General features: G+C 45.3%; 1 protein-coding gene across 2 annotated transcripts in view; it reads left to right on the top strand.

Moving 5' to 3' along the window:
• Nucleotides 1-13839, top strand: part of AR (androgen receptor) — a 248197-nt gene that overhangs the window by 34389 nt on the left and 199969 nt on the right. The window contains exon 1 of one of the 2 annotated variants that reach the window (XM_080989794.1): nt 6994-7172. The exons of the other annotated variant lie outside the window; for it this stretch is intronic. Within the exon in view, the coding sequence (XP_080845920.1) occupies nt 7009-7172 (164 nt within the window). The 5' untranslated portion in view covers nt 6994-7008. Of the gene's footprint in view, nt 1-6993; nt 7173-13839 lie in introns of those variants that run through there. 2 annotated transcript variants of the gene reach the window in all.

Here is a 13839-nt window from a genome sequence, read left to right on the forward strand (position 1 = left end):
TTAAAGTGCACACTGTGTGTGGAAAGCTCAAAGGAAAGGTAAGTGTGGCTGAGCGCTTAATAATCTCTTTCCAGTATGTTTGTAGCTTTGGGCATGAAGAGGATTAGTATGTACTTTAAAAGCTAATTCTTGTAGTCATCAGATTAATGATCCCCATCTTGTATTGATGCAGCTGATTAAACCTGCCTAAGTGCAGAACCTTACATTTGTCCCTACTGAAATTCATTGCATTCCACCTGACCTTGTGGCTGTCATTCCGCTTGGTGGACTAGTAGGATTTCTAGGAAGCATATTCAAAACATGCTTGACGTTAATATTGTCAGAATGACAGTCAGTTCAGGTTTGCAAGGCTTCAATGTGCTTGTGGTTAACAAGGAAATTGACAGGTGTTGAAACAAAATTTAAGACAGTGGGATTTCATTTCCTACAGAAATTTACTGCTTGTTCATTAAGGACCAGCTGTCATTCCTTATTTATGCCCTTCATAAACATCCTGGACTTCATGATCTTTCCTCTGGTCTCTCTAGCCAGGCAGAATTTACAGCCTGATGTTGTAAAGTAAGTAATGGAACTGTTAAAATGTTTTTTAAAAATGAAAAATGTCTCCTCCCCCCCCCTTCGTAAATCAATTTGTTTTGTTTGTTGTGTAAGTGCGTGAAACTTAGTGCATAAAGTATGCAGGATGAATGGTTGTAGATGTGAGAAACCTCTTAAGATAGCTTGCTGTTTCCTAGTTCTGCTGGATCTCTCAGCGGCCTTTGACACCATTGACCATAGCATCCTTCTGGACCGTCTAGAGGAGCTGGGGGCACTGTTATACAGTGGCTCCGCTCCTTCCTCCTGGGCCGTGTCCAGAAAGTGGTGTTGGGGGATGAGTGTTCAGACCTCTGGGCTCTCGCTTGTGGGGTGCCTCAGGGTTCCATCCTCTCCACCATGCTTTTCAACATCTATATGAAGCCGCTGGGAGAGATCATCAGGGGTTGGGGCTGGGTGGTCACCAGTATGCAGATGACACCCAGCTCTACCTCTCTTTCAAATTGGAATGAGTGAAGGCGGTGAAGGTGTTGTGTGAGTGTCTGGAGGCGGTTGGAGGATGGATGGCAACTAATGGATTGAGGTTGAATCCTGACAAGACAGAAGTACTCTTTTTGGGGAACAGAAGGTAGGTGGGGATGGGGGACTCCCTGGTCCTGAATGGGGCAACTGTGCCCCTGAAGGACCAGGTACACAGCCTGGGAGTCATTTTGGACTCACAGCTGTCCATGGAGGCGCAGGTCAATTCTGTTTCCAGGACAGCTGTCTACCAGCTCCATCTGGTACGCAGGCTGAGACCCTACCTGCCCGCGGACTGTCTCGCCAGAGTGGTGCATGCTCTAGTTATCTCCTGCCTGGACTACTGCCATGTGCTCTATGTGGGGCTACCTTTGAAGGTGACCTGGAAACTACAACTAATCCAGAATGCGGCAGCCAGACTGGTGAGTGGGAGCGGCCACCGAGACCACATAACACCGGTCTTGAAAGACCTGCATCGGCTCCCAGTATGTTTCCGAGCACAATTCAAAGTGTTGGTGTCGACATTTAAAGCCCTAAATGGCTTCGGCCCAGTATACCTGAAGGAGCGTCTCCACCTCCATCGTTCTGCCCAGACACTGAGATCCAGTGCCGAGGGCCTTCTGGTGGTTCCCTCACTGCAAGAAGTGAGGTTACAGGGAACCAGGCAGAGGGCCTTATCGGTAGTGGCACCTGCCCTGTGGAACACTCTCCCATCAGATGTCAAAGAGATAAACAACTATCTGACACTTAGAAGACATCTGAAGGCAGCCCTGTTTAGGGAAGTTTTTAATGACTGATGTTTTAATGTATTTTTTTTATCTTTGTTGGAAGCCGCCAAGAGTGGCTGGGGAAACCCAGACAGATGGACGGGATATAAATAATAAATTATCATTATCATAATCATCATCATTATTATCATCAAAAGCTTCCAGAAAGAAAAAGTTCTAGACTTGCCTTGGTAATCTTTCGTCCCTTCTGCCTCAAAAGTCACTAACAGAGGAATTTGGGGGGTAGCATTCAGGGACGTGCTTTATACCGCTGAGAGATGAGATGCTGTGACCAGGGCTTGGTGTTGGGGTTCTGCATTTATTTATTAAATTTTATTTATGGCATTAATACACCATTCTTTTCTGCAAACAGCTCAAGATGGCATAAATAGCCCCCCCCCCCCCCGTTTTATCCTCATAACAAACCTCATAACACCCCCCTCCCACCCAGTGGGTTAGACTGAGAGGCAAGAACACACCCAGCAAGCTTCATGGCTGAGGGGAGGAGGATTTGAACCCCCAGGCTGTGGACTTGATCCAGGAGGGAGTAGCTGAACCCCATTCAGAACAACGTCTCTGAGCAAACAAACCACTCACCTGCAGAATCTCTGACGTGTCACTGTTGGGTTTCTGGCCATTATTCATCTGTTTACTGGTTGCAGGCCCTGATCCAGCACTGCAACATCTGGGTCTGATGCTAAAAGGGGAGAGAGCTGGATGTCATCAGCATTATGATGGGACCTCCCCACCCCCAAGTGATACCTTACAGCAGTTTTGTGTAGACGTTTGCTGGGAGCAATGGAGAGAACCTAGTGGTAGGTTAGGCTCAGAGGCAGTGACTATTCAAGGTCACACCCAGTGAGCATAGCCAAGTGGGAAATTGAATCTTGGTCTCCTAGGTCCTAGCCTGACACTCTAACCACTACACCATGCTGTCTCTTGTAATTGTCTCAGAGTGGTCTCATGACTTCTTTCATGTGGAATGGAATCGGCACCTCCACAAAATGGGCATTAATCCAAAACCCAGGTCATTTTCCAGCCTACTATTATTAGCCATGAAGGGTGGTGGTTGAGTAAACAAATGTCTGGCCACACCATAACAACTTAACTTGCTCAACCCTGATTATTATTATTATTATTATGCTGAACTTAATTACTATTAAGCTCAAAGCTTTCTGTCATTAAATTTGGACATTTTTTCCCTTACTATCTTGACCGACTCCTTGGTTTCCCCCTAAACAATCTCAGGAGTTTTACCTAAGCAGGTATCTCCAGGTGCACCTCAAACTTTATCGTGACATGGGATTGATTGATTATTTTTTTAGTTAGTTATTATACCATCCAGAGCAGGTAACCTCCCAGCCACTCAGTCTAGAACAGGCCGTTAACAGTTCCCCAGTTTTATCTGGATTGAGCTTCAGTTTGTTGGATCTCTTCCAGTCCATTACTGAGCCAAGACAGTGGTCCAGCACATCTGCTGCCACACCTGCAGATGTAAAGGAGAAGTAGAGCTGTGTGTCATCAGCATATTGGAGACAATGTACTCCAAACTTCTGGATAACTCCACTCAGTGGTCTCATGTAGATGTTTAATAGCATAAAATTGAACCCTAAGGAACTCCACATTGAAGGCTCCATGGGGCCACAGAACACTCCCCAAGCATCACCTTCTGGAAACATCCATCCAAGTAGGACTTGAAGCACCACAAAGCAGTGGAGTGGTGGTTAGATTGACAGACTAGGACCTAGGAGATTTTCAGCCATGAATCTCACTGGGTGACCTTCGACTAGTCACTGCTTTCTCCCAGCCTAACCCACCTCATAGGGTTGCTGTGAGAATTAAATGAGAAGAACCACGTACACTACATTGTACTCTTTGGGGGGAGGGGGAATATGTGGTATAAATGCAATCAATCATCATGCGTGTTCACTGGTGATGTGGGTACTCCAGAAAATGTTGGATCTGAATATTCTTCTGCCTTCAATCACTAGGGATATGATTTATCAAGTTCCTTTCACCTTATATTTAAAACTCAAACTTAAAACACTATAAAAATGAATGTTTTACAAACTGTATAAATATTTCAAAAGGTTTTCCAACAGCCAGAAGAGGTGGGAAACATCTGACATGGGGGGGGTGCAAGGGAAAATCGATAAATTGCACTTAATGTTATGTACAAAGAAATTCAAAGCTCTGCTTTGAAATTATTTCTGTTTGGGATGCTTGTAAATATTTTAAGATGGGCTACTCAATAGTGTATAACTTCTCCTTGAAGTTATTTAGGTTTCAGTAGGAAAATGGAAGGTGCAGAAAGCCGTCTTCTTAAGTAATATGTGCTTCCTGTGGATAGTCTGCTGGGTGAGGGCGGAGTTTAAAAGTTTAATTGCAAATGGTATTTTTAGATCCCCGTTACTCAATTTGACTTGAACTGTGTTTACTGATGGTTACTAATTTTATGAAACAATGCATTTCTAAAAGGAGAACATTTTTCTGTGGGAAGAATATAACAGTGGAAAATATTGTTTGCTAACAATTCCCAAACTAGTTCTCATGAGAGAACTGCTGGCATGCCTCAAAAAAGAAAAGAAATTATAATTAAATAGCTAAGTGCTCCTATTAAACAAAAATTATGTTACAGTTTGATGGGGTCAGTATGGATGATGTCCTGAATCCTTTTCAATTTCCCGGGTGTTGTGCCCAGTGATGGTTAGAATCTAATAGAGGATTATGTTGCTGAACTAGTAATGCAAGTTTATTTGTAAGACCTTGGCTGGCCTCTTAAGGGTCCTCGTTAGCTTCCCAAAAGAGTGAGATGTGTTGCAAGAGCTGTGCTACATCTCTGCGTGATTTGCTGTCCTCATCTTGCTCAGCTCCCTTCATTGAGGACTGGTTGTTCTGCTGTGTTTTCATCAGGTATGTATTATCAGATCAATCGGTTGCTCCTAGTGCACAAACAGCTTTTGGAGAAAGGCTGTCTGTCTCTGCAAGAGTTTCTGCTGTAGGCTTGCATCTTCAAGTATAGTTGCTGAAAACCGCAGGAGGAGAGAGTGCACTTGTGGTCGGATCCTGCTTGCTGGTTTCCCATGGGCATCTGATCAGCTCCTGTGAGAATTGGATGCTGGACAAGGTAGGCCATTGGCCTGATCCGGCTGGTTGTTCTTATGTGCTTATGCTCTTAAGGCAGAGCTGGTGCCATACCTATTTTAGTTCTGTGTACAATTGGTACCCAGAGCTTTCAGGTCCATTCATTTCCGTATCAGTAGGGCTAGGAAGACTCATTTCTGAAACACAGAATTGGAAGGCTTCCCAATGGTCATTTAGTCCATCTTAGGGTTACCAGATGTCCCCGGTTCCCAGGGACAGTCCCCGGATTCACCAATCTGTCCCCGGACAAAATCTGCACTCGCCCTCCAGTGGTCTCCCGGTTTTGGGAAGCCGGTGCCTTGTGTGTGTGTTTTAATGCGTGTTTCCCAAGACCAGCAAGCGCCTTTACTCAACCTCTCTCCCCCCCCCACCAACCTCTTTTTTTGGCGTTTGTGTGTTTGTAGATGGGCTTCTCCGCCTGCCTTGTGTTGAGGTGTGCAACCGACAACTTTGGGGTCCCCCCCCCCTAAAAAAGGTCAAGAACTCTGGGCAACCCTTTCCTAAAATAAAGCATGAAATTCCCCCCCCCCCCCAAAAAAGTGTCCACGGATTCCTTGAAAAAATTCTAGTAACCATAGTCCAACTCCCTGCAATGCAGGAATTACAGCTAAAGCATCCCTGACAGGTGGCCATCCAACCTGTTTAAAAACCTCCAATGAAGGAGAGTCCACCGCCTTTCGAGGCAGTCCATTCCATTGTCAAATGGCTCTTGCCGTCAGAAATTTCTTCCTGATGTTTAGTTAGAATCTTCTTTCTTGCCATTTGAACCCATTGGTTTGAGTCCTGCCTTGTGGGGTAGAAGAACACAAGCTTGCTCTGTTTTCCATGGGACAGCCCTTCAGATAAGGTGGACAGCATACCACATCTCAGTCTTCTCCCTGGAGAGCTTCTGTCAGTCATTGGGCTTCACGGAGCCATGGTGTGAAGGCAGCACCCTACATTTCTAAGTACACCCTCCTATTTAATTTAAGTGTGTGTCCCAGTTTTCAGTTGCTTGGGGAATCCTGACGTGTGCACGTGCATTGATAAATAAGGGAATTATCTGCCCATTGCCTAGCAAATAGTAAATTTCTGCTCCAAAGCCAGCAACATACCTTCTCGACTACTGTAACAAACGCTACATGGGGCTGCCTTTGAAAAGTGCCCAGAAACTCCAACTGGCTCAGAGAGCTACAGCCAGACTGTTGACTTTGGCTGGTTATAGGAAGTAGATGAGTCCCTTGCTGCAATTTAAAGGGCTGATTATGAGCTATAAAGCCCTAAGAGGCTTAGGTCCGGACTCTGGAAAACTGTATTCCCTCATATGAATCTGCCTGAGCTTTGAAATCTTTGGAGGAGGCCTTTCTCTCTGTCCCACCCCCTCCCCTCACAGGCACAATTGGTGGGGATGTGGGACAGAGGCTTCTTGGTGGCTGCTCCGTGGCAACTTAGGAACTCCCTCCTTAAAGAAGCCAGACTTGCTGCTTCCTGGCTGTCCTTGTGCCAGCTGGTGAAGACCGTTTTATTCTGACAGGACTTTGGGAATTGGCTGCTTTTAATGAAAGAGTCGGTGCTGTGATGTTATGTGCATTTTAATAGATTTGCTTTTTTGTGTCAGCTGCTTTAAGTTGCAGTGTGCGGGAAAGGTGGGATAAAAATAAATATAATTATTTATTATTATTACTATTATTATTATTATTATTATTATTATTATTATTATTTCCTGCAGGTAAAAGACATGGTTTACTAATAGCACTATACTATAGTAATACTATTATTACTGTACCATGCCTTTTTCCTATATAGGGACTCGTTACCATAAAACCACCCCCCTCATTAAAAACAGGCAGTTTCCCAAAGCCTGTTGGCATAAGAAGGTTTATCACCAGCCAATGGAAGAACAAAGTAAGACTGGCTTCATCAGGAAGTGAGTTCCAAAGGTACTCCCTTATTGCACAAACAGGGTTCTGTTAACTGGAGGGTCCAACCCACTCACTTTGATGGAAGCAGGTCCACATGCACAAAGCTTGCTGCTCACACATTTCTGCTCAGTCAGTCAGAGTGAATGGGTTACCCTTACACAAAGCTCCACCTGGTCTATGGAGCCACCTGTAGGCCTTCTCGCCATGGCAGCTGTACCTTTGCCTACAAACTTCACCACGATGCAGTCGAGACTCCTCTGATTCTCGCTGCTGTGAAACAACCCTTTCTCCCCATGACTTGTGGTGGGTAAGTAATTCTACACCAGATAAACCCAGCAGGGAAGTGCACTTTCTGTTTTCATTCTGTTCCCCCCCTGCCTCGTTTTGCTCCTATTTATTCAAAGGCATTTCATCACATCAGGCTTAAAAGTCAACCGTGCGCTGTTTATTTTGGCATTACTAGTTACCAGCTCACATTGGAATTTAATTGCTTCGAATTAGCTGTGTTTGGGACAGGAGGAGAAGGGATCTCTCAGGATTGTCATGGGAAAGCGAGGAGCAGATTGTGATGGTGTGAGTTTCCCACACCCTGCTTCTTAGAATTTTAGTACCTTAGGCTGTGAATGAGCTTCAGGGCCGAGTGGGGATTAGAAAACTGGTTTCTCCCAAGTCCTAGTGTGACACTCTACCCACTACAGTGGTACCTGGGGTTACATACGCTTCAGGTTACATACGCTTCAGGTTACAGACTCCACTAACTCAGAAATAGTACCTTGGGTTAAGAACTTTGCTTCAGGATGAGAACAGAAATCGGGCTCCGGCGGCGCGGCAGCAGCGGGAGGCCCCATTAGCTAAAGTGGTGCTTCAAGTTAAGAACAGTTTCAGGTTAAGAACGGACCTCCGGAATGAAGTAAGTAATTAACCTGAGGTACCACTGTATATCATGTTGACTCCATTGACCCCCACTGACACATATTGCTTGGTTACAGTTGTGTAGCATGAATTGCCAGCACCTGGGGCAGGGCAAGGGGGAAGCTGGGGTGCATGCCAGGGGTGGGGCCTTCCCCTCTTAGGCACTTTCCTGCCTCCCTCCCTACTTGGTGGGCTGTGGCAGTGGCAGTACACTCCTGCTCCCTCCCTCTTGGCCACGCCAGGCAGCACACCGGTAGCAGTCAGTGGCAAGGTGCAGGTATGGAGGGCAGACCAATGAGCACCCATGCTGGCTGAGCAAGCCCTCGCCTCTCGGCCAGCCCAGGCAGACATCCAAGGAAAAGGAGGCACCACCCAGCCCCAAAGGGCAAAAGCCCAGCCCAGGTGTAGACTGCCTCCCACATCTCTGGAAGACGGCAGGAGAACAGCAGGGAGCCTGTTGTGGAGGCGTCTGGTTGCGCCTCTCATGATTTTGCCCCCCTGCTACACTACTGCTTGTTTACGATGCTTAAATCCCACCTCCTGCCAGCCTTCTCCTCCACCCCATATTTGTGGCACGCATCTAACAGCACTTGATTTATCAGGCTGAAGCAAGGTCCGCAGACACGTGTTGTGTTTGCTTGGAAGAATTCAAAGTGCTGCATGTTGCTGCTACCACTGGAACCTTTCAGCTGTTTGCTGTCTCCTCTCTCGCCTTCCAAAGATGGCTTAAGAATTAAAATTCACAGTGTAAAACTGAGTGGAGGGGTGAGCATTCTGTCTGTGGGCCTGAAACCTTGACTGAAATCCTGGAGAGCTGCTGCCAGCCGGGACAGACAGTGCTAAGGTAGAGATTCAATATTTTTTGGTTTGATTCAATATTAGGCAGCTTCCCATTTCATTCAGCTCCTTTTCTTTTTAAAACCGTAAGGACTAGAATCTTGACAGCCTCTCCTCCTTACAGAGGGGAGGAGTTGTGAGCAGGAGCCATTTCCCGCATTGGCAGGGGGCGTTCCAGCCCCCTGCCCAGCTGGCCTGGCTGGCATGCCATGCCCCCAGGTAGCCAACCAACCAGGTGGAGGTTTGGGTGCGGGGTTTTGCCGCTCAAACATGGCCGCGGCAGTACTTCCCTTTCATTCTGCTGCTGGTTTTCGTCGGATCACCCACCCACCCTCCCTTTAGTTCACTGCTTGGTTCTTGACATTGCTATGGGCCTGTGGTTGGTTGCCTTGGTTGTCCAAGGGGCCTGGTAGGAATTTTTATCCAACTGGCAAATTGGCACCGGCCACTTGGTTTGTGACATCAGGAGGAGCTTTCGGTTGTATTTGCATCAACAGGCTCCTCCCACTGGTGGTTAACCTTTGTTATACTCACCCCTCCCTGAGGGGGTGGTGTCACGCTCTGTTGTTTTACCCAATGCTTAAGCCAATACCTCTCACATGCTGTAATCAATAAAGTTGTGGCCTTTTTTAGCCCATTAACCTAATATACTGTGTCCATGTGTCTTTCTTATCCCCAAGTGGGTGGCGGGTCCTTGAATCACAACTGTTTCTATGGGAAAGAGCTGTTTCTCCAGTGCCCTGCATGCATAAGGTCCCAGCTTCAATCCTCAATGGCACCTTCTGGTAGAAATCCCCTGCCCCAGAAACCCTGGGGAGCTGCTGTCAGTCAGTGTTGAGACAGTCTTTAGCTAGATTGACCTACAGGTTGAAGAAAGTGCCTTCTCACCATAATGTGGCCCCTGACATTATTGTGGCATTCCTTTCTGTTTTGGAAGCACTTGATTCTGCTGTCAGTGGTGCTGTAAAAAGGGCGAGGCATCTCATTCAGTGATGTTGCAAGGAGCAGCAGCGCTGTGTTTTTTTACCTCCTCTTTGCAATGCTGAGCTTCTCTGCATAAGCTCAGTGCTGCAATAGTTGGGAAATCGCCTCCTCTTCTCTTCAGACTGTGCTACCAGGAATAGTAGATATTCTTGGAGGTGGCCTCATAAGAAGGTAAAAAGAGCCTGCTGGATTAGGCCAGTCCAGCATCCTTTTCTCACAGTGCCTCTTTTGGGAAAACCGTAAGCAAGAGCCCTCTCCCCTCTTGTGGTTTCCAACAGCTGGTATTCAGAAGCATTGCTACTGAATACAGAGGCAGAGCATAGCTATCAAGGCTAGTAGCCATCAACAGCCCTCTCCTCCTGCATGAACTTGTCAAAGCCTCTTTTAAAGCCATCCACATTATTGGCAGTCACTGCATTTCCATTTTCTCTCCGTCTGCCCCCATCTCATTTTGGGGAAGTTTATCCTTTTGACATCAAATCTGACCGCATTGGCCACTTGGCCACTCACTTGCATATTTAATTGAACAGCGCTGTGGTCATTGGTACCAATTGGATTGACAACACTTACTGCACCAGGTCCTTTACCTGTGATTACTGCATTGTGGGGTGTTGGACTAGAGGACCCTGGGGAATGCCTCCCAGCCTTAAAATTCTATGATCCTATAAGTCCATCAGGTACTTGATCAAGAAGATTTGGCGGTTATATATTAGAAGCTGGGGGTAGTAGCGCTGTGCTTCTTGATGTATAAACAATTCATATCCCATCTGCTTTCAAAACACGAATGCAAGGTGGTTTGCAGCCGCCATAAAGCCTCAAACAATATGAGCACGAAACCTATTAAGCCCACACCATAATAAATCACCAATTAACAACAGGAGCAGGAATCCTTGCAAGTAGCAAGAGGGCGTAATAGCAGGCAAGGCCGCTGTAGCTTTCTGAAGCCTGGGATGGGTCTTCCGTGAGCTAAATCACAAAATGAGAATCTGCCCACCTTTTTTCTGTTTGCATGAATGTGTGAAACTATCCTATTCCTGACCCCCACCCCCAGCTGACTGGAATGAGATTTGGAAGACGGGCAGCTTTCAAATTGCAAAAGGCAGTTTACAGTTTCTATTGTGGATAATGCATTTTTCAATAAATGTGAGCAAACATTGGGTTACAAGGATTTTTTTTTTAAAGCCAAGCAGTTTTTGATTAGATTCTCCTCCTAATTGCCTTTTTATTTGGTCAGGAAAGGGCACTGGTAGATATTAATTATAAACCTCAGGTCTCAGCCAACTGTTTCCTTTCTCGCACTAGGGACAAGCAATCCCAGGAGTGTCGTGGGATGAGAATTCTCACACTCTCTAGCTCCTGCAAATTGGTGTAAAGAGAGAATTTACACATATACATTGCCTCAGGGAGAGGTGAGTCCAGGGACAGAAATGAGTTGGCTTTGTTTGCCCTTGTACAGCCTGCTGCAGCCTTTCCCAATCTGATGCCCTCCATGTTTTTGGATTCCAGAGCCCACCAGCTCCCAGCCAGCATAGCTGTTTGACGCTGGGAGCTGTAGTACAAAGAATCGGGGGGGGGGGGCACCAGCTTGCTACAGGCTATCTTGTCCTTAAACAACTGTGTCTAGTTCTGGACACAACAAGTTTAAAAATCTCCAAGGAAGGAGAGTCCACCACCTCTCGTGAGAGTCTGTTCCACTGTCAAATGGCTCTTACCACCATAAAGTTCTTCCACATGTTTAGTCAGAATCTCCTTTCTTGTACCTTGAATTTGTTGGTTTGAGTCCTACCCTCCAGAAAACAAGCTTGCTCCACCTTCCACATGAAAACCCTTCAGATATTTGAAGATCATATTTCCTCTCGGTCTCCTCTTTTCAAAGTTAAAGATACCCAACTCCCTCAACCATTCCTCCTAAGGCTTGGTTCCCAGACTCTTGATCACCTTGGTTGCCCTCCTCTGCACATTCTATGATTCTGTGTTCCAAGTGGTCAATTCTCTTCTTAAATTGTAATGCCCAGAAAACAGGACCTCCGGTGGGGTAGACCAGTGGGGTCTACCCAAGGCAGAATAAATGATACTATGACTTCCTTTGATCTGGACACTGGACTTCTGTTGATGCAGCCTGTCACCACACTAGCTTTTTATTGCTGCTGCATGACACTGTTGACTCATGTTAAGATCTTGGCATGCTAAAACCCTGAGATCCTAGGGCCCCACAGTGATGATGGAGAATTTTGGAAGGAAATTCTGCTTTTCCTTGAGGGATGAGAAACATAAAAATATCTCAGAAATGCAGTGTCTTTGGGTACTTTTTGTACCCAAAGCTCTAGCTTGTCACAGTGCTTGAAAGGTCACTAACATGAATTTGCTTCTAGGTGTAGAGGCTGATGTAGAGGTTGATACGGGCACAGAAAGTGTGCATTTTCTGTGGGGTGGAGAGGATGAGCAAATGGCCCTAATGAGGGCTGAAAAAAGAGGAAGACGCCTCAGCCCTGTATACCTGAAGGAACATCTCCACCCCCATCGTTCGTTCCACCTCCAAGGGCCTTCTGGTGGTTCCCTCACTGTGAGAAGTGCAGTTCCAATGAACCAGGTAGAGGCCCTTCTCAATAGTCATGCCTGCCCTGTAGAATGCCCTCCTGTCAGATGTCAAAGAGATATAGGACTTTTAGAAGACATCTGAATGTAGCCCTGTATGTAAAGGTAAAGGACCCCTGACAGTTAAGTCCAGTTGCGAACGACTCTGGGGTTGCGGCGCTCATCTCGCTTTACAGGCCGAGGGAGCCAGTGTTTGTCCACAGACAGTTTTTTCCGGGTCATGTGGCCAGCATGGAAGTTTTTAATGCATGATGTTTTGCTGTGTTTCTATAATTTGCTGGAAGTCGCCCAGAATGGGTGGCATATAGATAAACTAACAACAACAACAACAGCAACAACAACAACAACAACAAGAGATCTTTCTGAACTGTGCTCTAATTTTTTAAACAGCTGACCTTCCTGAGTATTTCTGGACCCTGCAGTGGCTGCACAATATGTTGTGGACTCTGACAGTGTAATATGGGATTTGTATAATAGCTACTAGGGCAGCAAAATACTGCCATCTTCCTGTTCCAAATACTGTTGTTCTGAATTGCAAATAAGTGCAATTCCTCTTCTCCAAAGTGATCTCATTTATCTAGTCAGCACACAGGGAAGGATGTAATGGAAGGACGTGCATGTAATGTATTTCTGAGATCATTTTTGGGTCTGAGATTGAGAGCAGAAGCTCATGGAAGCAAGGAAAGGTGGCCTGCAGCTTATGTAAAAAGAGCCTTCAAGACTGGGGGGGGGGGGGGGAAATAAAGGGATAGAGTAGGGTTCAAATACCCAACTCAACTATGAAACTCACTGGATGTGACCTTCGGGGCTGGTCACTCCCTCTCTCAACCTGCCTCACAGGGTTGCTGTACTTTTTTTTTTTTTAATGATATTTATTAAAATTTCAAAGAATACAAGAATTGCACAAAAACAAAAAATAAAAATACAAGAAAATACAAAATACAGAAAAAAGAATATAAAAAAACCCTTAACAAAGAAATGAAAGATAAAAAGAAACATACAAAATAAAAACAGTTAAAAACACATTAATTTTCCATAGTATATCTTCCTTACACTTATTTCCCCGGACCTCCTCGTACCTCCCTTTTTTGTATTCCAGTTCAGTTTGTTAGTTCAGCAAATCCTTACCATTAAGCTTTTACCCATTTATGAACCTTTTTTCGTATCTCTTAAGGCATTACAGCTGGAAACCACTTAGTTTCTATCCAACATCCTTCTCAGATTCATTAATTTTACAATATTTCTGTAAATAGTCTTTAAATTTCTTCCAGTCTTCTTTCACCGACTCTTCTCCCTGGTCTCGGATTCTGCCAGTCATTTCTGCCAATTAGAAGGTTGCTGTACTTTTATCTACATACGTTTTCAGCTTTTCTTCTTAAAACATCTTGTTCCCCATCCCCCCCAAAACCTGCCTCTTTCTCCCTCCACCAGTAATATAAAAACATTTTAAATGACTATCCCAGCAAATGCAAATACTTCCGGAAGTAAATAATCGTATTTGTATATGGAAGCATAATACTAAAACACATACTGAAATATTGTTTAAATGAATGAATAAATTTCAACAAGATAAGTTTAATTGTATCCCTGATGGTTAATACAAATTTATATGAAAAGGTTTTTTTTAAGGCCAAACCTTCCCATCT

This window comes from Podarcis pityusensis (assembly GCF_964106645.2).
Source record: "Podarcis pityusensis genome assembly, chromosome: Z".
NCBI classification, from domain to species: domain Eukaryota; kingdom Metazoa; phylum Chordata; class Lepidosauria; order Squamata; family Lacertidae; genus Podarcis; species Podarcis pityusensis.